This window comes from Hypomesus nipponensis, chromosome 18 (assembly GCF_054491055.1).
Source record: "Hypomesus nipponensis isolate SF chromosome 18, ASM5449105v1, whole genome shotgun sequence".
Taxonomy (NCBI): domain Eukaryota; kingdom Metazoa; phylum Chordata; class Actinopteri; order Osmeriformes; family Osmeridae; genus Hypomesus; species Hypomesus nipponensis.
In genome coordinates, this window is record NC_140378.1 from 10,648,304 (window position 1) to 10,676,004 (window position 27,701).

Genomic DNA, 27,701 nt, shown 5'->3' on the forward strand with positions numbered 1-27,701 from the left:
GAGCTTGTAACAAATATCTGAAATGTGTAATTCAGTCTGTGGACTGAATGATTGATTACACTCGTTGCTGACTGTAAACTGAATCTTTCATGAGTCATATGGTGTGTTGCAACAATAACCTCCAAACAGCAGCTTTATGACAGACTGCCTTTGATGTTGCTTCACCACACCACACACAGTAGTAGTAGAACCAGTTATTCATGGGTTGGTATGCAGTCCAGGCAGGGGTGGGGGTGTAGTCCAGGCAGGGGTGGGGGTGTAGTCCAGGCAGGGGTAGGGGTGTAGTCCAGGCAGGGGTAGGGGTGTAGTCCAGGCAGGGGTGGGGGTGTAGTCCAGGCAAGGAATGGGAATTCACTTTAAAATGATTGGTGAACTTTCAATAAGTTAACTTTGCTTTGAGCTTTCAGCTCTGACTTCATTAATTATCAAATGTAAACACTCCCTAATAAAATGGCTTTTGAAGCGCCAATATATTAATCTATGCTATCTGCCATGTGTGTAATAGCTCAGCATTTCTCTCCACATGGTCAATTTGCAATACTATATAATTTTCCAATGTTAGGATTGCATGATCTTATTGTACACCACCCCTCCCCCACAAAACCACTTGAATCATTGCACACTAATGTTACTCAGCATTTTCTATTACGAAAATGGATATTCAAAATGAATATTCATGCTAGTTTCAGATGTTAAAAGAAGAATGAGTGAGCAGTGTTGTTGCAGTTCAAAGGTCTACCCTGAGCTTCCAGTGAAAATGTGTGGTGTTTATGGCATTGAATCCGCCCACACAGTATTTTAAAAGCCTGCACCTGGAAGCTTGGTCAGTAGTGACTCAGTAGTGGGTGATACAGATGTATCTTGGGTCAAAGTAACAGATGCTGTGGACTCAATTATTTTCACTCATCTGGATACAAAATGAATACCATAACCATCAGCTTGTTCACCTCTCTGGTAAGGACCCGATCAGCAGCATCCAAAGCGACACTATCAGTGGATCTTTCTTCTTGACAATCCTTTCATTCAACACCCCCTTTAATTTTGGGGTATTTGAGTGTTGAGTGTATTATATCCCAGGAAACTGTGTATTTCATGCCGGTAAGTCTAATTTGATTTATTCAATAAACCAGTATTGACCAGGTTGGAATGGGTAAGCTGCCCATGGGCTTACACTCCATCACTAGCGAACCTCTAATAACACACTATGTAAGGAACAGTTGCCACTGTATGTTTAGTCTAGGGACGTTTATTTGTTTAGTAGATAGGACAGTTTTTTGTTATTTGCTTTTTTTTTTGGCCCTGTTCATCGTTCCACTGTTATTCCCCTGTAACAACCATGTAATGAACATCACATTTTGATACATGATTATCGCTTCATTTTCCCCACACCACCATTCCTCCATGTTAGTCAAAAGGGGTTGTAACAATCAATGACAAAGTTTACCTGGGACTTAATGCAGGCATTGCAATGTTCTGTCAGGTGGGAGTGATGGACACTTTTTTTGTTCCGCGTTACTCCAACTACAGTGTTATCTGGGTTTCATGTCACAGAAGATTTGTATTTTTCAATGTATATAACAGGAAACAGATTTGCATCATGTATGTGTGTATGTAGGTTTGTGTGTATGTGTGTGCACATTATTTAGAATATTTTCTATTGATGTATTTTTTATTATCTATGTGCTTTTTATTATTATATGTATTTGTATTCATATCTATGTCTGTGTACTGGAAGCAGCTGTCACCAAGACAAACTCTTTGTATGTGTAGGCATACTTGGCAATAAAGTTGATTCTGATTGTGATTCTGATGTCAGTGTTTATTCCATGGTTCTCCGAGAGTTGCTCTAAGTTACGTTCATTCCCAGACATCTGGTCAATTAACAATAGTGGCCTCTCTCATATCAGGGGTTATTCTGGAAGGGCCCCTGCATTGCTATGAGGGAGAGAAGACAGTTGGAGACGTTGATCTTGACACATCTGTTTCTCTGCTGTGTTGTGTAGTGTGTGGGAATCCTCAGTGCGTCCCCTCCCCTCTCTCTGGTCCGGAAGAAGAGACACTGGATCATAGATTCGTTTCAGATTACAGAGGAGTATCCTGGTCCTTTCCCTTATTTGCTGGGCAAAGTGAGTACAGACAAAACTGACTGAGTGACTGATGTGTGACCTGCACATTTAGACTCAAGTACAGAACAGTACACACACAGAGACGTCCACATCCTCAGACACACACAAACACACAAACAAACAACACAAACCAAACAAAATTAAAAGACCATTTGTGTTCTTTCAGATAGAGGTTGAAAAAAAGCAGGTAGAGAAAAAGCAGTTTGCAGTTTTTTCCAATCTACAAGGCAAGGGAGTAACAGAGGAGCCAAAAGGAACCTTGACCATCGACACACACGGTGAAATTTGGGTTCATAAGAAGATGGACTACGAGAAGCATAAACAACTGAATGTGAGAGGAATTCTTAATTAATGTAAGAAGTAAAGTGTGGTATTAACAATGAATAGTATTTAGGTGGATTATATTTAATAAATAGCAATTTATTATTTTATCTTATTCTTCTTCATCTCTTTATTTCCAGCTCATATTCGAGGCCCATGTCTTAGAAAACAACAATGTTGTGACCACCAGACTAGGGGTGGAGGTGGAGGTGATGGACATCAATGACAATGCTCCTAGATTTGAAAAGGAAACCTATACTGTCAACCTAAAGGAGTCCGCATCACAGAGTACAAGACATCACTCTCAGCAAGACACACACATTTAGGGTAACACTTTTTCAAAATAAATCTGTATTTACACCTCTTTTGCCCCCTCTTCTCACCAGATACATTTCTAACTGGGGTGCTAGCATCAGATAAGGATAAATACATGACCAACAATGGCACACTTGACCTCAGGATTGTTTCTGTCAGCCCACTGCCAATTGACCTGGAGTTCTACATCGAGCAGAGTGGCCCAGGGAACAATCGAGTTGGAACAATCATGTTTAAAGGATGTCTTGACCATGAGGTGAGAGGGCACTCTAATTTAGTCAACATCTAGTCTTAATCCCACTCATTTACACAAAACAGCAATGTGAGAATGTTTGTCGTATGTTTCAAAGTGTCACAGGTGTGGTCGCAGGTGTTTTCGTAGGTGTTTTCACAGGTGTAGTCACCGGGGTAGGACCGGTCAGTATAGCTTACTTCTTCTCGATCTTGGCCACAAAGGGATAAAAAACATATGTTAACGAGCTACGCCACCAAAAGCTAGGTCTTTGATGGCGTAAGCAATGTTTATCCTGATGAGTGACTTCAACCAACTCAGTTACACATGGAAACGTAAATATTAAGAATAGGTTTGTGTTATACCTTGACTGATAACTGTCTTCCCCCATAGAGAGCACAAAAATACACCATCCTGGTGGAGGCCAAGGACCGTGGAGAGAAGGTTCAGCTCTCCAGCACCTCCACCATCATTATAAACATAGAGGATGGAAACAACCACCTGCCTGTCTTCACAGGACAAACAGTGAGCTCTCCTGTCCCCTTCTCCTGCTCTTGTTGTTGAAATGTGCATGGCCTTTCTCTGTGACAAACAGAGCTTCTGTATTGGCCATGGTTTTCAAGGGCTCAGGAAGAGTGAAGGAGGGGGATGAGAAGGTACCAGTTTTACGACTGCAAGTTTCAGACCAGGACACTCCAGGTACAGATGCATGGAGGGCGGTGTACACCATCCATGGAGACACAGGCAACCACTTCAGAATCACCACTGACCCACAGAGCAATGAAGGAGTCCTGTTGGTTGATAAGGTTTGTTCCTTATTTTGAGCTAGATATGACTGTGGTACCCAATTTTTTAGTAGAAACACATCAATGCAAATCACATTAAAGTACTTCTGTATAAATCTTAATTCAATAACGCTTTATTCCCTACTCTGACAGGCCCTGGACTATGAGAAGGGATCTCTGCGGAACCTCTCTGTCAGTGTGACAAACATGGTGCCCTACCACACTTGCCATGTCAAAAGTCGTCCTGTCAAAGGTTTATGGGATGTGGTTACCACTGGAGATGTCCCAGCCATCCGCCAGGTGGTGGTGACCGTGGAGGATGTAAATGAGCCTCCTTTCTTCACTCCTGATGTCAAAAACATTACGGTGGATGAGAACATGCCGGTAGGATTGAGTCTGGAGGTGTTCACAGCCAAAGACCTGGACCACAGCTACGACAACACCTTGCTGTGAGGCTCTTTCTTATTTACTGTTATCATGCGCTGTGATGGGCCAAACTCCCTGAAAACAATGCTGTGAAAGCCCCACATACAGTATGTATTGTATGTATCATAGGTACATGAAGGGAGAGGATCTAAATGAGTGGGTCAAAGTGGATTCAAAGTCTGGAACCATAACCACAGCCAAGATATTAGACAGAGAGGCCCCCAACGTCATCAATGGTCACTACAAAGTGACTCTCTATGCTGTTGACTCAGGCAAGTAACAGACAAAACAATATATTTTAACATAACTAGTTTGATACATCCAGTAAGACTATAAAATGCAACATATCATCTGAGATTGAGGTGTTGTGATTGACAGGTAAGCCACCCATGACTGGAACTGGAACCCTCAACATCCACCTAAATGACCAGAATGATAATACCCCTTTTCTGGAGAGGACGAGCATGGACATGTGTCTGTCAGACCAGGCCTCTGTTACCAACATCACTGCCTTGGATCTGGATGGAGACCCCTACAGTGGGCCCTTCCACTTCCAGCTTGAGGGGGATGTCCAGGACAAGTGGAAGCTCGAACCCAACAATGGTGAGGACCTCCTCTGAAACCTCCTACTAACTACATATGTCTCATTCACATCAGTACAGACAACATGCTATTAACTGCCCTGCTATGGTACTCATGGAGGTCTTATAGGAGCTCTATAGAGGTCCTCCTTCGTAATTTGTCCTCTCATCCTCTCTCTTTGTCTTTGGCGATCTCTCTTTCTCTCTTCCTCTCTCCCTCCTTCCTCCTGTGCAGGCTACACGGTGAGCCTAGTGAAGGAGACCACAGTGCATGCTGGGTATCATGAACTGAAGCTAAGGGTCTTTGATCTCCAGGGACAGCAAGCTGTCCACAACCTGTCAGTCACGGTGTGTGAGTGCTCCCAAATACAACAATGTAACGTCCACAGGTCCACACAGCTGGGCGGTGGAACAGCCATCGGGATACTCTTGGCCCTCCTGCTGCTGGGTAGGTAGCAGACACAACAAACTGGTTGTGGTCTGGTCTTTACATTGAGCCATTCCCTGAATGACTGACACTTGACAGGCTGACCTGCTACATAGAGATCCTACACGCAGATCGTTTATCTACTGTACCACCGGTGTTACAGTAATACAGGAAAGAGATATTGTATCACTCCTGCTTTACTGCTCTTTGTTGTTCTCCCCAGTATTTGTCCTGCTGCTTGCCCTCATGCTGTCCTGTGAGGGTGAGATGAGGCCCATCCTACTAGAAGAAAGCTCAGGCAACATAATGAAATCATACATTGAAACACCAGGAAGTGACTGTGTGGTAAGGCCATGCTCTGACCATCACCCAGTGCTAAATGTGATAGGCCCAGATAGAATGACATGTTCTCCAAGACACGCAGCATTAAGGGATATTGAAAATTGTGTTGCTAGGTACCCCTCCTTCCTCTGCAAATCCCTGCAATAACAGCAGTGACTCACAACAATTGTAAAACACGTACGGCAGCGGGAGCTGAGCTGGGGTCTCAGAGCTCAAATCTGCTTAGGGCTTCAGTGTACCGACCAGGTCTAGGAAGACAACAAGGCTCCTTCCACTGGGTACAGTCAACTACATTGAACAAAGTTAGTATCTACCTTTATTTAGGGTTGTCCTATTCACTTCTTATTCTACCTGTTACATTCAACAAAACAGACCACTGGTCCAGTTATGTACTGTATGTACTGTACGTATTAAGAGCTTTGCGTATTACTGACACTTTGTTTCCCCACAAGAATGTAAGAAGTCAATATTGGTCTGAGGATTCTTATCTGGCCACATATGATGCTCTGCTCCCTGTACTCCACAAGGTAGGTAAACTTACGTACTTAGTGCTAATCAGTTAAACATAAAAATGGGGGGACTATTTCCTCCAATATGTACGCTAAAAACGATCTTCTGCACTTTACCTTCCCAAACCTCTTCTCCCTCACTACAGAGGACGTATAGACTCCAGATGCAAGAGAATGAGCTCAGTGACTACTCCCCCCACCCCTATGCAGAAGAGGGGGACCCAGAGACCAGCTCCCAGCTGGATTCCATCTCCATCCCTGAGAGCCCCTTCAACACAGACATGCTGCTACACCTAGGGCCCAGGTTCAACACCCTGGCCTCTCTTTGTACGGCTAAGCTCAACTCATCCTGGACTGCCCTCTCCTCCTCTTTGGAAGCATCTTAGCCAGCTTGTGTTGTACGCTAGAAACTGTACTGGATGTTAATGAGCTTTATGTTCAACATAAATATTAATCAGTAAAACTGATGACTGTTAACCCTGTGATGCCTGACACATCAACTTATATCCAGGAAATTCTGTTGTTTTGTTATTATTGTGTTTATTGGACCTTTAGTCAAAAAATAATAATTATGCTGGATAAAATGGATAGAGATTAAGTGACTATTGAGTGAGTGACTACTATGGTGGTCTTATTGTTCTGTGGCATTTGGCAGGTGACCCAGGGCCGGTCCAAGGCATAAGCGAACCTAGCGGCTGCTTAGGGCCCCTGTAGCTACCAGAGGGCCATCAAGAGCAAAGGAAATTACAGTTTAATTTATTATGTAAAAATGTATATATTCATTTTTTTTTATCGGCAACGATAAGCGATGCCGAGGGGCCCCCAAATCAATTTTGCTTAAGGCCCCATAAAGGTTTGGGCTGGCCCTGAGGTGACCGATACCACAAACCAAAGGTTTATGTACAGGAATTGTCATATAAATTACTTGTTAAAAAGTTGTTGTTGACTATTAAGGATGGAGTGTCTTCTTAGCAGGTTAAACTTTACAGTTACAGTAGACTATTTTGCTAAGGGGTTTAAGGTAAAGCTCAAATGAAAGAATTGAATATGCAGGGTGCTAAGGGAATTTTTATTGTGTTAATGCAGACAAGAATGTTCCTGATGTGGTCATGCAGGGCTCTAGACTGCAAACAAAATTTGTAAGGGTGGGACTAAAATGTTGCACTGTCGCACTGGTGCACATAACCTTTCTCGCATCCGTTGCCTCTCCACGAACGAGATACTCAGACTCGTGTCATATCGTGGTCTAAACCAATCAGAGACAGGTATGGGGCGGGTGTTTGCCTCTGATTGGTTGTGGTCCAGATATTCCTGTCGGCCTACACTGCTCCGTCAGAGCCTGTTTAAGGAGAGCCTGCCCACTCCCTATTAATCCCTATTTTACCGAATTTTGTTGCAGTTCCACCAGAGTTCCTCTGGGAGTGATCGCGGTCGAGTGCAAAATGAATGGGAGTCTATGGAGCTAAACGGCTAAATTTGTCTTTTTCGCCTGATTGTCGATGATAAATCTCAGATTTGATGGTAGTTTTTGCATGTTCAACATGGTACAGGTCAAAATTTGAATGAACGAGTACATATGTCCTTTTGATTTCTTACAGGGTAAGTTGTTGTTGCCCATAACACGCTAGCATTCTGCTAACGAATGCTGATTGTTAGTTATGGTTAGTGAAGGACTGACTACAACCAGAGATCCCGTTTGATGGCATCCGAAGCAGAACAAGAATGTCAGAGCATTAGCAACATTAGCAACAACATTAGCAAGCCAAAACTCTTTCTAGCATGTGTAGGCCTATGGACAGGGAGAGCCTGTCAGCTGTATTTCAATGCATGGAGAGAAAGTGGAAGTAACCAGAGCTTGCCGTCAAGCAAGCTTCAAGCGCCACCAGCCAATCGGGCCACTCCACAGAGACTGCCCTCCTTTCAGTCACCACTGCCCCCCAGTCTGCCACAGCGGCTTCCAGGTCATCCGTCATCATTCTGATGGACCTTTCTGCAGCGTTTGATACGGTTAACCACCAGATCCTGCTCTCCAGACTTTCTGATATGGGCATCACTGGCACTGCACTCCAGTGGATCTCAACCTACCTGTCGGGAAGATCCTACCACGTCTCCTGGGGAGGCAAACTGTCAGACCCTCGCCAGCTCTCCACTGGTGTCCCACAGGGCTCCGTTCTTGGACCCCTCCTCTTCTCTCTGTACACCACCTCACTTGGACAGAAAATGGTATACATTTTTTTTCTGGAGTAGGATGTATGTTTTCTATTATTATACAGCAAAAACAGTCAAAATAATTTTAAAGTACATTACAGGTTACATTTTCTAGATCCATCTCATTCTAATTATTCATGTCTATGAAAATCTAATTCATTGCACATTGAATCTTTTTTTTGTTACTGAAGCTGTAAACTTAATTACTGCTAAAACATTCTGAAACCCTATACTCTTATACTAATAATTATCAATTGGAGTATTACTGGAAAAAAACGAAAAAGCTACTTGAGAATTTGAAGGTTATACTGTCAAACTGACTGAAGAATGAAATAACGACGTGAAATAATGGAGATAGTGTGGCTCATTGGCTAGTCAATTCCCATGATGCAAGGCGGTAAATAGTGTTAAAATTTGCTGATAAGTTTGCCGTTTGTTCGAAATACAAATGTAACTTCATGAATTTCTTCTTCTTTTAAATGTGTCTGCTTAGAATGTAGAGTTTTGTTGCGTGGTAATTGTCATTGTTGTGCTGGTTTACCATTGTAACCATGAGTTAAATGACTCTTACATTTGATAAGAACAGTTGGATTCAAGATATATTGAGAACATGTAGCAAGAAGCTACGAGTCTGCAGTAAACTATTATGAGGGCCCCGTTCTCACAAAGTGATTAAGATTTGAGGCGTTTGAGGGGCCCACAAACATTTAAATACTTTAATAAATAATAGTAAAATTACATTTAGAAGTTTACTTGTTAACGTTTAAAGTATACTTAGAAGTACTTTAGGAAGTATACTTGATGAACTGAAAGTGTACTACACAGGCTACTTTAGAGTATTCCAAAGTATACTTTGAAGTACTTGAGGAAGTATACTTGATGAACTGAAAGTGCACTACACAAGCTACTTTGCAGTATTCAAAAGTAAACCTTGAAATACACCACAAGTGTACTTTAAAGTGTACTAAATGACCTAAAAAGTGGGCCAATTCAGTTTAATTAGTACAAAAAAAGTATATAAATAAGTACACTGCTAGTATACTTTAAGTAACATGATAATAGTATACTTTTTATACTAAGTATACTTACAAAATAAACTTGAAGTATACTTCTTTTTTGTAAGGGTCTGGACGATATGTATGACGTCAATGACATTCAAAAGCTTTTTTGAACAGAAAGGTGACTTTAAAACAATCTAACAGCCAGCAGTGTGTATTTTTTTTGCCTCCCCTTTCGAATTCAGAATTCAAATTACTAGACAAAAATATATATCCTGAGAAAAGTGGATTTTGAGGGGTACCGCTACATAAACCTCCATTCATTCTGCACTGGCTCGTTAGCACCCTCACATGGAACTTCAACCAGTTCAGAACCCGGAAGTTTCCAGAGAGTGGCAGTTCTCGACATTCTCTGGACATTCTCTGGCTCCGTGCTGCGTGATTGAAATTACGACCCTTACGAGTACCAGAGAATCAGTTACGGCAGACCTGGGCAATGGGCATTGTAGCCTACATTGTAGCCCACAACCGGTCCACGGGCTGTCCCAATCAAAAATTTAAAATAAATCCATGTGTTGAGCTGTAGCAGAGAATATTTAATAGGGGAGAACTGCCACTCTCGGGAAACGTCTGAACTGGTTGTAGTTCCACCCTAGTTCCATATTAGGGCGCTAACGGTCTGGTGCAGAATGAATGGAGGTCTATGGAGCTATACTCCTCAAAATCCACTTTTCTCAGGATATACGTTTTTGTTTAGTAATTTGAATGTGAAATTCGAAAGGGGAGGCAAAAAAATACACACTGCTGGGTGTTATATGTTTTTTAAAGTCACTTTTTTTGTCTTAAAAAGTCGTTTAAAATGTCAATGACGTCATATTTATCGTACGACCAGAGATAGCTTAGTGCTTAGGGCACTTATCACTTCCTTTTTTCTCTCGAGACTCGAGTCCTCGACTGGTCTCTCCCTGTCAATACACATGCTAGGAAGTGTTTTGGCTTGCTAATGTTGTTGCTAATGTTGCTAATGCTCTGAAATTCTGGTTCCGCTTGTAGGGACCAGACGTCCTCTTTTACCCGGACATATAGGCTTTCTTTTCGAGACCTAAAAAATGCTTCCATCAGGGATTCCAAAAACGTCCGGGATTTTGTCTCGTCTGATGTTTGTGTTTCTCTGGGTCTTTCACAAACTAATTATTACGCCCTTACATTTTAGACAGTGTATCCCCCTTACGTTCCGTTGTGTCATTTCATATGTGACATTTGTAGGCATTCACATGGTCAAGGTGCGCCATGCAATAGGTCACCCTACTTAACCAGTGGATTCGGTTTTCGGCCGATCCCCAAAAATGTGATGGTGTAATCAGGATTACGTAATCTTGATCTTACGTACGCCCTTCTCTGGAAAAGGGATTGTCACCTAGCCAAAACAAGGGAAGTCATGATCCAGGACCTCATTTGAACCACCCAAAATTATCAGAAGGCTTAAAATTGATGGATGCGGTGCACTGATCAAATGCTCTCAGTAAGAAGCTAGGAAGCTCAGGCTTCTTTGCTTTCCCTTTATATTGTTTAACCTTTTATCAATCCTTGCCACAACACGTCATGGTTTTGACAGGAGTGTATGAATGTAAACACGACAACTAGGTGGGAGCTTCACTTCACGGGTTATTTCCTAAAACATGTTTTTACTTTGGCAGTTGACTGTTAAGAATGTGATTGATTACTGTATGACAGTCATTTTATGACACCTATCTCTGGAAAACTTAAACAGCATGTTATATCAGATCTTTCAGTGTGTCCTTTTTATACTCCAGAAGACTTCTCAAACCGAGTATGTTGTATCCCTATTCTTATTATTTATTGAGTTAGAGGTTGAGTATCCTTTGGTTCAACATAATGTGAGCTCTTTACAGAAAATGAATAATCAAATTGAGAATGTTTGGACATGTTTTACAGATATGCTACAACGTGAGGTGCTTGTAAAGAGGAATCTGATAGTCAGTTTTGCAATGTACTGTTCTGACTCATGAACCTGAAGCTTTTTTTATACAACAGATATTTGTATAGGCCTACAGATGCAATTGCTTTTTCCACTTTTGTAATGTGGAGCATCCTATTATGTTGATTCAAAAAGGATGAATTAATAAAATGAATAATTTCAAAACTAAGCTCTCTAGAATCATTTGACATCAATCAGGGTAGACAAGGAAGTTGGAGAAAAACAAACATGGTATCATCTCATTCACAAAAACTTCATAGGTTAACACATTATAAAGATACTGACATATTATAATTTGTTTGTCAAAATATTATTTACCAGAGATGTAATGAGTTTGTAACAAATATTTGAAATGTATAATGCAAGTCTTTGGACTCACAGAGAGAAACACAGGAAGATGATTATACACTTTGCTGACTGTAAACTGAACCTTTCATGACTGGTATGGTGTGTTGCTACTACAGTAGTAGCAAAACCAGTTATTCATGGGTGGGGGGTGTAGTCCAGGCAGGGGTGGAGGTGAGGTGCAGGCAAGGGTGGGGGTTGTAGTCTAGGCAGGGGTGGGGGGTGAAGTTCAGACAAGAATGGGGGGTGAAGTGTAGGAATGGAAGACTAAAGTTGGACTGCCTACGCACTACCAGGTGGAAAAACCAGTTTGTTCTTGTCATTATAATTCATTGGAATTCCCCTTTGTGCTGCCTTTGGGTCACATGACCAAAAGGTTCATAACGAACCATTGTTGTGTTTACCCAATTTTACCCAATACAAAAGCAAATAAAAATAATTTTCTTTTAACCTTCGCAATGTGGGGGGTCTGAGACAGCCCAACGATTAAAAGAAAATGCTTCACTTTGTTTTTGTATGCGATAAAGTTGTCGCAAACGACGGTGGGTCACAATGACTGATGGGTCAGAATGACCCGAAGAGAACACAAGGGTTAAACATGATGGGTGAACTTTTAACAAGTTAACTGCTATGAGCTTTCAGCTCAGACTTAATTATTTACCAAATGTAAACACCCCTTAATGAAATGGCTTTCGAGGCATGAATATAATAATCTATGCTATCTGCCATGTGTGTAATAGCCCAGCATTTCTTTCCCCATGGTCAATTTGCAACACTATATCATTTACCAGTGTTAGGACTGCATGATCTTAATGTACACCACCCCTCCCCCACAAAACCATTTGAATCATTGCACACTAATGTTACTCTGCATTTTTTATTACCAAAATGGATATTAATGCTAGTTTCAGATGTTATAAGATGAATGAGTAAGCAATGTTGGCACAATCTAAAGACCTACCCTGAGCTTCCAGTGAAATGTGTGGTGTTTATGGCATTGAACCCGCCCACACAGTATTTTAAAAGCCTGCCCCTGGATGCTTGTTCACTAGTGGCTCAGTAGTGGGTGATTCAGATATATCTTGGGTCAAAGTAACGGATGCTGTGGACTCAATTATTCTCACTTATCTGGATACAAAATGAATACCATAACCATCGGCTTGTTCACCTCTCTGGTAAGGACCTGATCAGCAGCATCCAAAGCGACACTATCAGTGGATCTGTCTTCTTGACAATCCTTTCATTCAACACCCCCTTTACTTATATCTCATGAAACTCTGTATTTCATGCTGGTAAGTCTCATTTTATTTATTCAATAAACCAGTATTGACCAGGTTGGAATGGGTAAGCTGCCCATGGGCTTACACTCCATCACTAGCGAACCTCTAATAACACACTATGTAAGGAACAGTTGCCACTGTATGTTTAGTCTAGGGACGTTTATTTGTTTAGTAGATAGGACACTTTTTTGTTATTTGCTTTTTCTTTGGCCCTGTTCATCGTTCCATTGTTATTCCCCTGTGACAACCGTGTAATGAACATCACTTTTTGGTACACGATTGTTGGTTCATTTTCCCCGCACCACCATTCCCTCCGTGTTGGTCAAAGTAGTTGTAACAATCAGTGACAAAGTTTACCTCCGGACTTAATGCAGGCATTGCAATGTTCTGTCAGGTGGGAGTGATGGATGACAGCATAGACCAATGTTAACCAACAAATACTTTCTTTGTTCCACATTAAAACAACTACAGTGTCATCAGGATTTCATGTCACAGCAAATTTGTATTTTTGTACATAACAGGAACCAGATTTGCATCATGTATGTGTGTATGTAGGTTTGTGTGTATGTGTGTGCACATTATTTAGATTTTTTTTATCGATGTATTTTTTATTATCTATGTATTTATATTCATATCTATGTCTGTGTACTGGAAGCAGCTGTCACCAAGACAAACTCTTTGTATGTGTAGGCATACTTGGCAATAAAGTTGATTCTGATTGTGATTCTGATATCAGTGTTTATTCCATGGTTCTCCGAGAGTTGCTCTAAGTTACGTTCATTCCCGGACATCTGGTCAATTAACAATAGTGGCCTCTCTCATATCAGGGGTTATTCTGGAAGGGCCCCTGCATTGCTATGAGGGAGAGAAGACAGTTGGAGACGTTGATCTTGACACATCTGTTTCTCTGCTGTGTTGTGTAGTGTGTGGGAATCCTCAGTGCGTCCCCTCCCCTCTCTCTGGTCCGGAAGAAGAGACACTGGATCATAGATTCGTTTCAGATCACAGAGGAGTATCCTGGTCCTTTCCCTTATTTGCTGGGCAAAGTGAGTACAGACGAAACTGACTGAGTGACTGATGTGTGACCTGCACATTTAGACTCAAGTACAGAACAGTACACACACAGAGACGTCCACATCCTCAGACACACACTAACACGCAAACAAACAACACAGACAAAACAAAACTTAAAGATCATTTGTGTTCTTTCAGATCGAGGTTGAGAAAAATATCTCGATTGGTTTCAATCTACAAGGTCAGGGAGTAACAGAGGAGCCAAAAGGAACCTTGACCATTGACGTACACACAGGTGAAATTTGGGTTCATAAGAAGATTGACTACGAGAAGCATCAAAAACTGATGGTGAGAGGAATTCTTAATTAATGTCAGAAGTAAAGTGTGGTATTGACAATGGGTAGTATTTATGTGGATTATGTTTAATAAATGGCAATTTATTAAATTAATTTATCTTTATTCTTCTTCATCTCTTTAATTCCAGGTCAAGTTTGAGGCCAAAAACTTACAAAACAATGTTGTGGACACCAGACTAGGGGTGGAGGTGGAAGTGATGGACATCAATGACAATGCTCCTAGATTTGAAAAGGAAACCTATACTGTCAACCTAAAGGAGTCCGCATCACAGAGTACAAGACATCACTCTCAGCAAGACACACACATTTAGGGTAACACTTTTTCAAAATAAATCTGTATTTACACCTCTTTTGCCCCCTCTTCTCACCAGATACATTTCTAACTGGGGTGCTAGCATCAGATAAGGATAAATACATGACCAACAATGGCACACTTGACCTCAGGATTGTTTCTGTCAGCCCACTGCCAATTGACCTGGAGTTCTACATCGAGCAGAGTGGCCCAGGGAACAATCGAGTTGGAACAATCATGTTTAAAGGATGTCTTGACCATGAGGTGAGAGGGCACTCTAATTTAGTCAACATCTAGTCTTAATCCCACTCATTTACACAAAACAGCAATGTGAGAATGTTTGTCGTATGTTTCAAAGTGTCACAGGTGTGGTCGCAGGTGTTTTCGTAGGTGTTTTCACAGGTGTAGTCACCGGGGTAGGACCGGTCAGTATAGCTTACTTCTTCTCGATCTTGGCCACAAAGGGATAAAAAACATATGTTAACGAGCTACGCCACCAAAAGCTAGGTCTTTGATGGCGTAAGCAATGTTTATCCTGATGAGTGACTTCAACCAACTCAGTTACACATGGAAACGTAAATATTAAGAATAGGTTTGTGTTATACCTTGACTGATAACTGTCTTCCCCCATAGAGAGCACAAAAATACACCATCCTGGTGGAGGCCAAGGACCGTGGAGAGAAGGTTCAGCTCTCCAGCACCTCCACCATCATTATAAACATAGAGGATGGAAACAACCACCTGCCTGTCTTCACAGGACAAACAGTGAGCTCTCCTGTCCCCTTCTCCTGCTCTTGTTGTTGAAATGTGCATGGCCTTTCTCTGTGACAAACAGAGCTTCTGTATTGGCCATGGTTTTCAAGGGCTCAGGAAGAGTGAAGGAGGGGGATGAGAAGGTACCAGTTTTACGACTGCAAGTTTCAGACCAGGACACTCCAGGTACAGATGCATGGAGGGCGGTGTACACCATCCATGGAGACACAGGCAACCACTTCAGAATCACCACTGACCCACAGAGCAATGAAGGAGTCCTGTTGGTTGATAAGGTTTGTTCCTTATTTTGAGCTAGATATGACTGTGGTACCCAATTTTTTAGTAGAAACACATCAATGCAAATCACATTAAAGTACTTCTGTATAAATCTTAATTCAATAACGCTTTATTCCCTACTCTGACAGGCCCTGGACTATGAGAAGGGATCTCTGCGGAACCTCTCTGTCAGTGTGACAAACATGGTGCCCTACCACACTTGCCATGTCAAAAGTCGTCCTGTCAAAGGTTTATGGGATGTGGTTACCACTGGAGATGTCCCAGCCATCCGCCAGGTGGTGGTGACCGTGGAGGATGTAAATGAGCCTCCTTTCTTCACTCCTGATGTCAAAAACATTACGGTGGATGAGAACATGCCGGTAGGATTGAGTCTGGAGGTGTTCACAGCCAAAGACCTGGACCACAGCTACGACAACACCTTGCTGTGAGGCTCTTTCTTATTTACTGTTATCATGCGCTGTGATGGGCCAAACTCCCTGAAAACAATGCTGTGAAAGCCCCACATACAGTATGTATTGTATGTATCATAGGTACATGAAGGGAGAGGATCTAAATGAGTGGGTCAAAGTGGATTCAAAGTCTGGAACCATAACCACAGCCAAGATATTAGACAGAGAGGCCCCCAACGTCATCAATGGTCACTACAAAGTGACTCTCTATGCTGTTGACTCAGGCAAGTAACAGACAAAACAATATATTTTAACATAACTAGTTTGATACATCCAGTAAGACTATAAAATGCAACATATCATCTGAGATTGAGGTGTTGTGATTGACAGGTAAGCCACCCATGACTGGAACTGGAACCCTCAACATCCACCTAAATGACCAGAATGATAATACCCCTTTTCTGGAGAGGACGAGCATGGACATGTGTCTGTCAGACCAGGCCTCTGTTACCAACATCACTGCCTTGGATCTGGATGGAGACCCCTACAGTGGGCCCTTCCACTTCCAGCTTGAGGGGGATGTCCAGGACAAGTGGAAGCTCGAACCCAACAATGGTGAGGACCTCCTCTGAAACCTCCTACTAACTACATATGTCTCATTCACATCAGTACAGACAACATGCTATTAACTGCCCTGCTATGGTACTCATGGAGGTCTTATAGGAGCTCTATAGAGGTCCTCCTTCGTAATTTGTCCTCTCATCCTCTCTCTTTGTCTTTGGCGATCTCTCTTTCTCTCTTCCTCTCTCCCTCCTTCCTCCTGTGCAGGCTACACGGTGAGCCTAGTGAAGGAGACCACAGTGCATGCTGGGTATCATGAACTGAAGCTAAGGGTCTTTGATCTCCAGGGACAGCAAGCTGTCCACAACCTGTCAGTCACGGTGTGTGAGTGCTCCCAAATACAACAATGTAACGTCCACAGGTCCACACAGCTGGGCGGTGGAACAGCCATCGGGATACTCTTGGCCCTCCTGCTGCTGGGTAGGTAGCAGACACAACAAACTGGTTGTGGTCTGGTCTTTACATTGAGCCATTCCCTGAATGACTGACACTTGACAGGCTGACCTGCTACATAGAGAACCTACACGCAGATCATTTATCTACTGTACCACCGGTGTTACAGTAATACAGGAAAGAGATATTGTATCACTCCTGCTTTACTGCTCTTTGTTGTTCTCCCCAGTATTTGTCCTGCTGCTTGCCCTCATGCTGTCCTGTGAGGGTGAGATGAGGCCCATCCTACTAGAAGAAAGCTCAGGCAACATAATGAAATCATACATTGAAACACCAGGAAGTGACTGTGTGGTAAGGCCATGCTCTGACCATCACCCAGTGCTAAATGTGATAGGCCCAGATAGAATGACATGTTCTCCAAGACACGCAGCATTAAGGGATATTGAAAATTGTGTTGCTAGGTACCCCTCCTTCCTCTGCAAATCCCTGCAATAACAGCAGTGACTCACAACAATTGTAAAACACGTACGGCAGCGGGAGCTGAGCTGGGGTCTCAGAGCTCAAATCTGCTTAGGGCTTCAGTGTACCGACCAGGTCTAGGAAGACAACAAGGCTCCTTCCACTGGGTACAGTCAACTACATTGAACAAAGTTAGTATCTACCTTTATTTAGGGTTGTCCTATTCACTTCTTATTCTACCTGTTACATTCAACAAAACAGACCACTGGTCCAGTTATGTACTGTATGTACTGTACGTATTAAGAGCTTTGCGTATTACTGACACTTTGTTTCCCCACAAGAGTGTAAGAAGTCAATATTGGTCTGAGGATTCTTATCTGGCCACATATGATGCTCTGCTCCCTCTACTCCACAAGGTAGGTAAACTTACGTACTTAGTGCTAATCAGTTAAACATAAAAATGGGGGGACTATTTCCTCCAATATGTACGCTAAAAACGATCTTCTGCACTTTACCTCCCCAAACCTCTTCTCCCTCACTACAGAGGACGTATAGACTCCAGATGCAAGAGAATGAGCTCAGTGACTATTCCCCCCACCCCTATGCAGAAGAGGGGGACCCAGAGACCAGCTCCCAGCTGGATTCCATCTCCATCCCTGAGAGCCCCTTCAACACAGACATGCTGCTACACCTAGGGCCCAGGTTCAACACCCTGGCCTCTCTTTGCACGGCTAATCTCAACTCATCCTGGACTGCCCTCTCCTCCTCTTTGGAAGCATCTTAGCCAGCTTGTGTTGTACGCTAGAAACTGTACTGGATGTTAATGAGCTTTATGTTCAACATAAATATTAATCAGTAAAACTGATGACTTTCAAATAGGTAAATGCAGGTGCTGGATAAAATGGATAGAGATTAAGTGACTACTGAGTGAGTGACTACTATTGTGGTGGTCCTTATTGTTTTGTGGCATTTGGCAGGTGACCGATACCACAAACCAAAGATTTATGCACAGGAATTATGTAATAGAAATTATTTGTGAAAAAGTTGTTTACTATTAAGGATGGAGTGTTTTCTTAAGGCAGTTTAAACTTTGTTACAGTACACCATTTTGCTTGAGGTTTATGTAAAGCTCAAATGAAAGAATTGAATATGCAGGGTGCTAAGGGGGCTTTGCAAAGTGTTAATGCAGACATACATGTTCCTTCTGTGTTTATGGGTACAGTATTAAATGTAATAATAGGCAGATCAAAAGGCAGTTTAAACTTTGTTACAGTAGAATATTTTGCTCGTCTTTTATGGAAAGCTCAAATGAAAGAATTGAATATGCAGGGTATGAATGCATGAATGTTCCTGTAACGCATCACAGGAGACAGGAGTAGACCCAAGCGCAGAGCGCAGATTTATTTAGCAACGGTACAAGAGGGAGTAGGCTAGTCGTATCCAGTATTCAGGCAGGAGGTCAAAATCCAGAAGCAGGTAGAGAAGCGAAGGTACCGACAAGGATCAGGCAGGAGGGAACGAGGTCTGGAACAAACAAGGGTTGTCAACAAGAGGCCAAACAGCAAATAAGATAAACGCTCAGAATGTGACAGTAAGCTAACACAAGACTTTGCAAGGAACACAAGGGAATCAGGGGTATATATACAGACCAGCTTAATGGGTAACCAGACACAGGTGTGTAGGGATAAGTGGGTAACTCAATCCAAGGAGTGGGGGTGCACAACAGAAACAGAATGGAACAAACCAACTAGACGGTAAACAGGGGGGATTTGGGGTCCAGATTTGAAGCCGTCAGTATTCAGGGGAAAAGGAGCGTTGGATTGTGACAGTTCCTCATGTGTTTATGGATTCAGTATTAAATGTAATAACTTTAAAGACAAAACACAAAATAAGAAATATTACAATGGTATTGTTTTTGCAATGTACCTTCTTTTATATTAATCAATCACTGTCCGCCCACTAACAAAAATATGCCATTACAAATGTGTTGACCAAGTTGAGACAGATATGGTTGGTGTCTGGTTTCTATCTCTGTTGTTTTACTTGGGGTTACTTGGGGTTGTAGCCAGCCTGCAAGAACCAGTGATAGGCAGAGAGAGCGCAGGGTGTGACCACCTGCTCCACCTGGAAGCCTTTCTGAGGGTAGTCACGTATTCTCTCCAGAGCACCTGTAGAGCAGCCACAGCAACACATTCAGGGTGGTACTGTTGGACCACTCTCAGGAATGATGATCCATATGTAGGTCTCGTGCACAAATCTGCTGCTTTTAAATAGTTTGATATGGTCTTGGTTTTACAGCCTAGTCATGAAGTCCTGCACAGCAGAGAAGATGGAGTACCGCACTACCTAGCATGTAGGTGATGAGGTCAGACGCTGTGCCCACGGTGGGGTGGGGGTACTCAGACAGGCCCATCTGAGGGGAGGTGACAATAGCGTGTGTCTGTTGACCCTGTTCAGGCCACTGGTGCAGGAAAGTGGCAAGGACTCTTCGCTCCATGAAGGGCTGCTGGACCAGGATCACCCTGCTGGCTGAGAGACGAACATAGTGGCAGTTTAATATAATTTTAATAATCTTAAAAATGTACCATGTAGTATCATAAAGATGATTTGATATGGTGAAAATAGGCTGTATATACAAAGCATAAAAACATACAGTTTCTGAAATAGTATAGGGTGTTCGGATGCCCCCTAGCTGCAGACTAATGCAACAGCAACAACAAGTAATGTGATGAGACACCTTGGAGCTGACCTGGGATGTGGTTGTCCCTGAGGACCCTGTAGGACAAGCGGATGTTTTCTCCAGTGTTGGTGGCCTCTGTCTCCAGCAGGATTTGGTCCCTGGGAACCCCCATCCTTACAGCCACATCCAGGAACACTTCAGCCTCTGGACATGTCCACACACCTGCCAAACAACACTCATTTACACACAGTAGCAGATGCTGTACAGCTGAGATAAACAAAGATTAACATAACAAGTTATGTGCCCTCAATGACCTGCAGTCTGGTTGCCTAGGTAACCAGTAAAGAGTAGGTAAGGGGCCCATCCATCAAGGAAGAGAGCGGCTGACCTCTCTGCAACACGCAGGTCATGACAACCCAAGCCTATTATGACATCACTCTGATAGAAAAGATAAAAGAATAATTATTGTGCTATGACATAGAATAGATAACAGAATAATTATTGTGCTATGACATAGAATAGATAACAGAATAATTATTGTGCTATAACATCACTGATAGAATAGATGCAAGTATGCAATCTGGGGAGATGTATTCATAGACATATATGGATGTATTCACTATGACAAAATTCCTAATGAAGGTTCAGATTCATGATGACCTGGAGATAAAAGACACAATTATGTATGTAGTAGTATGTAATGTAGACAATAATGACATCACAAGTAATAGAGAAATTGTTGGTGTTTAGGCTGGTACCAATCCTTGCCTTTTCCAGGGGCTGGTGCATTTGAAGGTAGTCCCATAAAATGTTGGCCCACTTTTCACTTTCAGGATCCATTCCTCTAACATGCTGGCCTGTGGGGAGAAAGTAAATATAAAAAAACACCACCAGAGATATTAGTGCATGGTTAATGAACATACAGAACTGTTTCATGTAAACCATATACATGCACTAGCTATCCATATTTAGAAATACAATCTATAAATGACCGCCTGTCAGGTGCTTAGGGTGCAAGCACCCCAACTCACCTCAACAGAACAGAAACAGTGTGACAGTGTCAGCCTGCACACTAAGCCCGCCCCCAGGGTAGGGGACACAGGACAGGCTTAAAAGCAAAGGCCAGGTTGCAGCAGCAATGTCACTCTGCCTTTCAGGCTGCAGTGCCACTGTTCAGGGCATCACTTTGAAATATCACAAGCCATTACCATCCCCCCTTTTGTCCTACGGTTGAAAGCTTAGCTTGTACATCTCAGCAGCTCTCTCTCCCAGTATCTTTTTTCTCTCGACCAACTCTATTCTTTACTTCTCTATGTTTGATTTGTGAATGAGGCCATCCTTTCCCAGGGCATATAAGGGTCTAACTCTCATGTGCCCTGCAACGTTAGATTATTCTAGTATATACAAAGCTCTATTCTCCAGAGGCACTGAGTGTACTGTTTCACCCCACTTCTTATTGGCCCAACTCATTCCTTTACATTCATTAATTTCCATTCTGTGATTGGCTGGTAAGTTATCCATCTCTGGCTCCTTGTAGGGTTTTAGAGTCTGCATTGGACACATGATCTATCCATCACTATGGAGTGAGCACTCAGCGAGCAGTCAGCGAGGCCTCCCTCCTGCCACATCTGACCCACAGACTCCTCTGATTGGCCTCTGAGCATCCAGTCAGAAGCAAGCCGCAGTAAACATCCAGGGTCACTGCTCAGTTCAGACAACCTCAACTACACAGAAGCTGGCTGTTTAGGTTGTAGCTTCAAAACAACATACATCATTCACTTTCTCATTCCAAATTTTTCCTTTACAAATGAATATGTACTTACCAATACATATACATTATATATATATATATATATATATTGTTTTCGTTTTTAATCACAATGACATCACAATAATTGTCTGATGTCATCATTAATGACTAGCCCACAGCGCATAAAAAAATGAAGACCCAATTAGAACAAAAAAAGTGCATTCAAAATTATTTATTGCATCATAAATACAAATCCTTTGTTACAGTCATATAGAGTAAATACATATTTTGCCTAACAATTTAAATAGACTACATGTTTCAGGTGCAGAGTTGGATGACGGGTCTGTCCTCTCCACTGCTCTCTCCCTGGAGGTAACCATCATACAGCTCTCTCAGGTGGAGGATCAGCTCCTCTGTGTTCTGTCCTGTGAGGGCCGATACTGGGATGACCCTCTGGGTCACGTGGCTCCTGAGGGCCTCCAGGTTGCACCGGGCCCCTGGCAGGTCCATTTTGTTGGCCACAATGGCGTGGGGCCGATTAGACAGACCAGGCTCATACTGATTCAGCTCATAGCGCAGCTGGTGTAGCTGGGTCCAGGGTTCTGGAGAGGCAAGGTCCAGGACAAAGAGCAAGAAGCGACAGCGCTCTATATGTCTCAGGAAGGAGATGCCTAGACCTCTGTTCAGATGGGCCCCATGGATGATCCCTGGGATGTCAGCCACTAGACACAGGGAAAGAAAGACAGGACATCTCTTCAGACACTGGTTCTGTTAAAGTTGCTTCTAGTTTCAGCAGGCTGTGGAAAGGATGGAGCTGCACATCCACAGAAGGAATATTTTTGTGGTTTGCGACACTATTGTAGGATTTAGTTTGCCACATCCAAATCTCTAAGATAGATTCTTCACTACTTACATCATATAATACTATTAAGAGATTTTTTTTGCAATTTGGTGCCACCTGCTGTACTGCTGTGCTCATAGATTCCAAAATGCCTAGGTGGCTGTAAATGACACTTGAATGCATATTCAGAGTGACTTTGTGGTGGCCTTTAAGGACAAACCAGCTCAAACATGTGGAATGAACACAGATTCTACTGTAATGGATAACCAAGTGGGCATTTAAGGCTACAACAAAAATAACCCTTCCTACGCCTCCTTACCTGCCACTTGTTCATGGTCCCTGTACTTGACGATGCCCACATGGGGGTTGAGTGTGGTGAAAGGGTAGGCAGCGACAGCAGGTTTAGCATTGGAGATTGCCCGAAGCAGAGAGGACTTCCCTGCATTAGGAAACCCTACCTAGAGAAGAACATACTTGTTAACACCTGTAATTCTTTATTACCACCAACAAGAAACTACAAGTAGCCGTAGGTATTTTATTCATCCCCTAGCGGAAATTGCGGTTTTGCAGCAGACAAGATAAAAGAGAGGGAAAAAGGAATAGAAAATAAAAATATAGAATGTCTATAAAACAACAGAGATACAAACCATCTAGTATAGAATGTACACCGAATCTGGATTTCCCAAAATGCATCTGGCAAATTCCCATTGCAGCAGAAAATGTGACCCAAGTAAAGCATCAGCTCCTCCCTCAGTCTCACCAGTCCAGCGTGGGCCATGGTGCGCAGCTCCAGCTGGAGTAGCCTCTCCTGGCCGCTCTCCCCTGGCGTGGCCGTCAGGGGGGCGCGGTTCTCATTGGAGAGGAAGAAACGGTTCCCCTTGCCCCCTGAACCTCCAAACACAGCCACATATTCCAGGCCATGCTGGGAGAGGTCAGCCACAGTTCTGCCCTGGTCCTTCACCACCGTACCCACGGGGACCTGGACACAGGACGGCTGGGTTAAACTGAGTCTCAAGGCACATCACTGTTAGGGTATAAATGCAATAGTCCAAGGGAGCTAACTCACAGCAATGTAGGTTGAGCTGGCGTTACGTCCATAGCAGTTTTTGTTGCCTCCCGATTCACCGTCATCTGCCTTGTATACAGTGGATACTTGTGCCAACGATTTGATCTGCCGGTCGACTAGGAACATCAAATATGCAGATGACAGAGATGTCGGGACACCCGTAGCAGAGGGCTCGAACGCACACGAATATATGGGTCCTTGTCAAGCAGCAGTCCTTCATGCAGCTTCTGAAGATCTTTCTACTATTCCGTAGGTAGAAAGGACGCAGTATTTGGATAAAGGCCGATACGGTACGTACTGTATCCGAGAACTTTAATTCACGAAGATAACTGGTATGGTCCCCAGTCATTCAACTAAATCGTCATAAAAACGGATCTATTTGAGATCAACTGTCAGAAACTCACTAAGTCAGTCCCTCCAGTATGTATTGTAGTGTGATAGGTGCTATAGGTTGTGTGACGACATTGACAAATGACGAACAGGGTTTGTCTGCCTGTGAACAGGCAAGGGGAAGTACTTACCTTTAATAATTATGTTTCCCCCATCTCCTCCATTTCCCCCATCCGGTCCACCCCACTCCTTCCGGGGCTCACTGTGGAAGGTACAGGCTCCTTTCCCTCCAGCTCCAGCTATAAGCTTCACATTGCGGTGGTCCACAAAGTGGCGAGTCTGAATAATAAGACAGAAGCACCAAACAAGAAATTATTTTGCTTGCCAACTATTCCATTGATTTTATTAGTTACACCTTCCATTATAAGCTTCAAAATGATACTCCTTGATTATTTCCTTCTTTCTTTAGTAGGAGCAAAATGTTGAATCTTAGATAAGGCAGAGAGTCAGTTAACTTACATTTACGCATTTAGCAGAAGCTTTTATCCAAGTGATTTCCAAAAGAGAGCTTTACAAATGTGCATAGGTCACTGATCATAACAACGAGATAGCCCAAAACATAGCACATAGCCAAAACATGAAGCACATATTGTGAAAACTAAATAAATCCCAAAGGGAAAAACCATAATAGTATGTAGTTGAACAAGTTACAGTTAAACAATTAAACAACATAAACCTCAAAGTGCAAGGGTGTACCTGTGGAAAAAAGCAAGCAACAACAATATATTACACCGCAAGTACAAAAGTTTTAAGTCAGTTACAACTAACCAACAAGAGCAAGAAATCTCTCAATAAAATCCTTGTGATCCTGGAGGAAACACTGGGTCCTGCTAATCATTCCTAAGTACCATTGTACTCCCGGAACAAGTGTGTCGTGAGCCTTTTCTTGAGGTGGGGAGACAGTCAGTGTCTCTGATGGAGGTGGGGAGTTAATTCCACCATTGGGGGGCCAGACAGGAGGAGTTTATTCCACCATTGGGGGGCCAGACAGAAGAAGAGCTTGTGTCGGGACCGGGCGCTCTTGAGCGGTGGTACCACCAGACGGTTGTCAGAAGAAGACCGTAGGTGGCGGGTGGGGGGTGTAAGGCTGGAGCATAGAATTTATGTAGTTGGGTGCAGTCCCGTTCACCGCTCGGAAGGTCAGTACCAGGGTCTTGAATCTGATACGGCCTGATGGGAAGCCAGGGGAGGGAGATGAGGAGCAGGGTAACATGGGAGCGTCTGGGTAGGTCAGGCAGAGACCTGGGGGGCTGCCGCATTCTGAATCCTCTGGAGAAGGCAGGTTGCGCATGCTGGGAGACCGGGCGAGCAGCGAGTTGCAGTAGTCCAATTTTGAGTTTGTGAATTTGAAAACCTAATATTGTAAATTCCAACGATAGTTGGAACTAAAAAACAAAAACTTTGAAACGAAGCAAACAATGCAAACAAGGGAATCTCATTTGGGAAGTCATGAAGCTATGCTGAAAGCTACTCACCAGTTTCTTTTCAGAAAGATCTTTCTTTTGCTGAAATCCTTTGACTTTGGCACAGAGAGCACAGGAGGTGCTGACATGCCTGACTCGGATCAGTGTCCTCGGCGTTGCTAGGACGTTTATGACACCTACCAACCTGCAGCTTTCCAAATCTTTCCGGGCACACGCTTGATAAAATATACGTCCCAACTCTTGAGCAAGACATCTTTGGCTTCGGAGCCTAGACAATGTGATGATCATTGTAGTACTGATAGATGAATGTCTATCATGACGGAAATTAACGTTAAATGTATATGTAACCTATGTCATGTGCGTATGTGTTAGACAAATTGTAAGATACAGTAGCTAGCTCTACCGCGCAACTAAGCTAACGTTTGCTGGCCTACTTTCTCTACGAATACGTAGTTATTCAATAATTGTAAACTACGTATTTCAGTTGCATTATGACAACAACTTAGCTATTATACTAAATTCCTTGAGGTACTGCAGTAACACAATAGGTGGATGGCAGGCTTGTCCCGAGTACATTTGAAGTAAATTTGAGAGATATTAGTTACTACCAGTCAACTTCAATGGTGGCTGCCATGTTTGGGCAGACGATTACGGAAAGAACGGAGGAACAAACGTAACGTTAAAAGTCAGTCGATTTAGTCTGTGTTAGTGTTTTCAAATAAAACGAGAAGTTCAAACAAGGTGAAATTGAATTTATTTAAATATTAAATAGTAACAAAAGACATTTGAAAAAAAAACACAATGCAGACTAAATTTGTTTAAACATTCAAATTTGCCAAATGCTTCTCCTTTCTCTTCTTTTTCTGCAACACACAATTCAGCCACTCTCTCAGAAACACTCACACAAGACTAGTATCATTGACATAACACTATTAAGACCGAGCACAAACTGCAGCCTAGTTTACAAGAAAATGAATTCATTACGTACATTTTTGTAAAAGCCTATGATTGTCACTGTAGAGTTGAGTAGCATATGGTCATTGAGCTGTTTGACAGCCAAGTTCCCCATTGTTGATCCCCACTGCAACATAAGACTAGCTTCTGACCCCTTTGGGATTTCAGTAGAATTTCAGCACATCCAACATTTATGACTCTATTACAGGGACGTCACAGTAGGCCTCCATATTACAAACGGTGGCGTGTTAATGACTTGAACTCTCCTTTGAGGATTTTAAAATAAGCCAAAAACAAAATAGTCTGTAATGTACATTATTATAGAAAGAATAAGGCGAGTGTGTTAGTGGGACATTTGATCTGACACTTGTTTTTTATCTTCTGTAACACTACTGTAAAGGATCTACCTCTCAACACATGATCTATGAATAGACAGAGGACAGTACAATGATCAGGACAAGGATATTAGATGGCAAAAGTTTGTCAAACATGTAGCTACACCATACAGTAGTACTTTAAACCTAAAAACACAAGAAAACTGGTCAAACACACATAACAAAACCAATGATACTTTGGATTATGTGCTCTTTTACAACACCCCAAAACAACATCTTAACCCTCAGAGGTACCCGCACTGTACCATTAGAGGCAGGAGACTAATGTGGTTATTCCTGAAATAGGAGGTTATTTCATTCACATCTGCAAATCTCCCACTTGGACTGGATCATATTGCACATATTGAAGTGGTGAGGTGCAGGACACATTCTAATCCTCCCTGTGTTACTTTGGCTGTAATATATTGTCTATTAATAAAACAACTTGAAGAAAGCTAATGGAAAAAAAACACTGCTATTATAAAATATATTAAAAAATAAATTTGATTCAACAGAATTATATAAAGCAAATGTTAAAAGTACATAGAAAATTATTTAAAAGACAACAACATTTTTGTTGGCATCGCTTATGAAGATTACAAACCGTAAAAACATTATCTACTAATAAAGCATTACTACTAAATTAAACTTGTATTGAGTGTCAGAGTTGTCCATACATAGGCAGGCAGAGACATTTTACAAAAGCTATCAAAATAAATAAAGTGGTATCAGTGAAAGGTCAATAATTTACACT

General features: G+C 42.5%; 3 protein-coding genes across 5 annotated transcripts; 2 read left to right on the forward strand and 1 right to left on the reverse strand.

Annotated features, from left to right (window-relative positions):
• Nucleotides 1-1,092: 1,092 nt before the first annotated feature.
• LOC146252062 (cadherin-like protein 26) lies at nucleotides 1,093-7,017 on the forward strand. Its single transcript, XM_084681444.1, has 15 exons — nucleotides 1,093-1,098; nucleotides 2,004-2,126; nucleotides 2,293-2,457; nucleotides 2,588-2,735; nucleotides 2,834-3,018; nucleotides 3,388-3,519; nucleotides 3,618-3,800; nucleotides 3,933-4,228; nucleotides 4,335-4,477; nucleotides 4,584-4,808; nucleotides 5,022-5,234; nucleotides 5,437-5,558; nucleotides 5,669-5,857; nucleotides 6,008-6,082; nucleotides 6,211-7,017. Exons 1-15 carry the CDS (start codon nucleotides 1,093-1,095, stop codon nucleotides 6,448-6,450), a joined length of 2,445 nt encoding a protein of 814 aa, XP_084537570.1. The 3' UTR covers nucleotides 6,451-7,017.
• A 5,663-nt stretch (nucleotides 7,018-12,680) lies between these two features.
• On the forward strand, nucleotides 12,681-19,470 carry LOC146252063 (cadherin-like protein 26). The gene is made up of 15 exons (XM_084680586.1): nucleotides 12,681-12,789; nucleotides 13,818-13,940; nucleotides 14,107-14,256; nucleotides 14,393-14,537; nucleotides 14,636-14,820; nucleotides 15,190-15,321; nucleotides 15,420-15,602; nucleotides 15,735-16,030; nucleotides 16,137-16,279; nucleotides 16,386-16,610; nucleotides 16,824-17,036; nucleotides 17,239-17,360; nucleotides 17,471-17,659; nucleotides 17,810-17,884; nucleotides 18,013-19,470. The coding sequence occupies exons 1-15, from the start codon at nucleotides 12,754-12,756 to the stop codon at nucleotides 18,250-18,252; spliced, it is 2,457 nt and encodes an 818-aa protein (XP_084536712.1). The 5' UTR covers nucleotides 12,681-12,753; the 3' UTR covers nucleotides 18,253-19,470.
• Nucleotides 18,852-26,265, reverse strand: mtg2 (mitochondrial ribosome-associated GTPase 2). Of its 3 annotated transcripts, none has more exons than XM_084680589.1 (8): nucleotides 25,671-26,265; nucleotides 24,327-24,474; nucleotides 20,917-21,005; nucleotides 20,463-20,586; nucleotides 20,218-20,370; nucleotides 19,815-19,997; nucleotides 19,512-19,636; nucleotides 18,852-18,992 (listed from the first exon to the last, which is right to left on the reverse strand). In XM_084680589.1, the coding sequence occupies exons 1-7, from the start codon at nucleotides 25,905-25,907 to the stop codon at nucleotides 19,518-19,520; spliced, it is 1,053 nt and encodes a 350-aa protein (XP_084536715.1). In that variant the 5' UTR covers nucleotides 25,908-26,265; the 3' UTR covers nucleotides 18,852-18,992; nucleotides 19,512-19,517. The 3 variants fall into 3 exon arrangements, with proteins under 3 accessions (XP_084536715.1, XP_084536714.1, XP_084536713.1); XM_084680588.1 differs by having other exon boundaries at nucleotides 20,206-20,370; XM_084680587.1 differs by lacking the exons at nucleotides 18,852-18,992; nucleotides 19,512-19,636; nucleotides 19,815-19,997; ... (1 more) ...; nucleotides 20,463-20,586; nucleotides 20,917-21,005 and adding exons at nucleotides 22,116-22,620; nucleotides 23,059-23,197; nucleotides 23,500-23,718; nucleotides 23,806-23,921.
• Nucleotides 26,266-27,701: the final 1,436 nt, after the last annotated feature.

Bases quoted from the DNA above. Each gene is read 5' to 3' on its own strand.
- LOC146252062 (XM_084681444.1), top strand. The intron at 3,019-3,387 runs GTGAGAGGGCAC...CTTCCCCCATAG, and splicing joins AAGGATGTCTTGACCATGAG to AGAGCACAAAAATACACCAT. The intron at 5,559-5,668 runs GTAAGGCCATGC...TTGTGTTGCTAG, and splicing joins CACCAGGAAGTGACTGTGTG to GTACCCCTCCTTCCTCTGCA.
- LOC146252063 (XM_084680586.1), top strand. From the start codon at position 12,754: ATGAATACCATAACCATCGGCTTGTTCACCTCTCTG. The intron at 17,361-17,470 runs GTAAGGCCATGC...TTGTGTTGCTAG, and splicing joins CACCAGGAAGTGACTGTGTG to GTACCCCTCCTTCCTCTGCA. The intron at 17,885-18,012 runs GTAGGTAAACTT...CCCTCACTACAG, and splicing joins TGCTCCCTCTACTCCACAAG to AGGACGTATAGACTCCAGAT.
- mtg2 (XM_084680587.1), bottom strand. From the start codon at position 25,907: ATGATCATCACATTGTCTAGGCTCCGAAGCCAAAGATGTCTTGCTCAA. The intron at 23,719-23,805 runs GTGAGTTAGCTC...TCCTGTGTCCAG, and splicing joins CCAGCTCAACCTACATTGCT to GTCCCCGTGGGTACGGTGGT. The intron at 23,198-23,499 runs GTGAGACTGAGG...GTTCTTCTCTAG, and splicing joins CCATGGCCCACGCTGGACTG to GTAGGGTTTCCTAATGCAGG.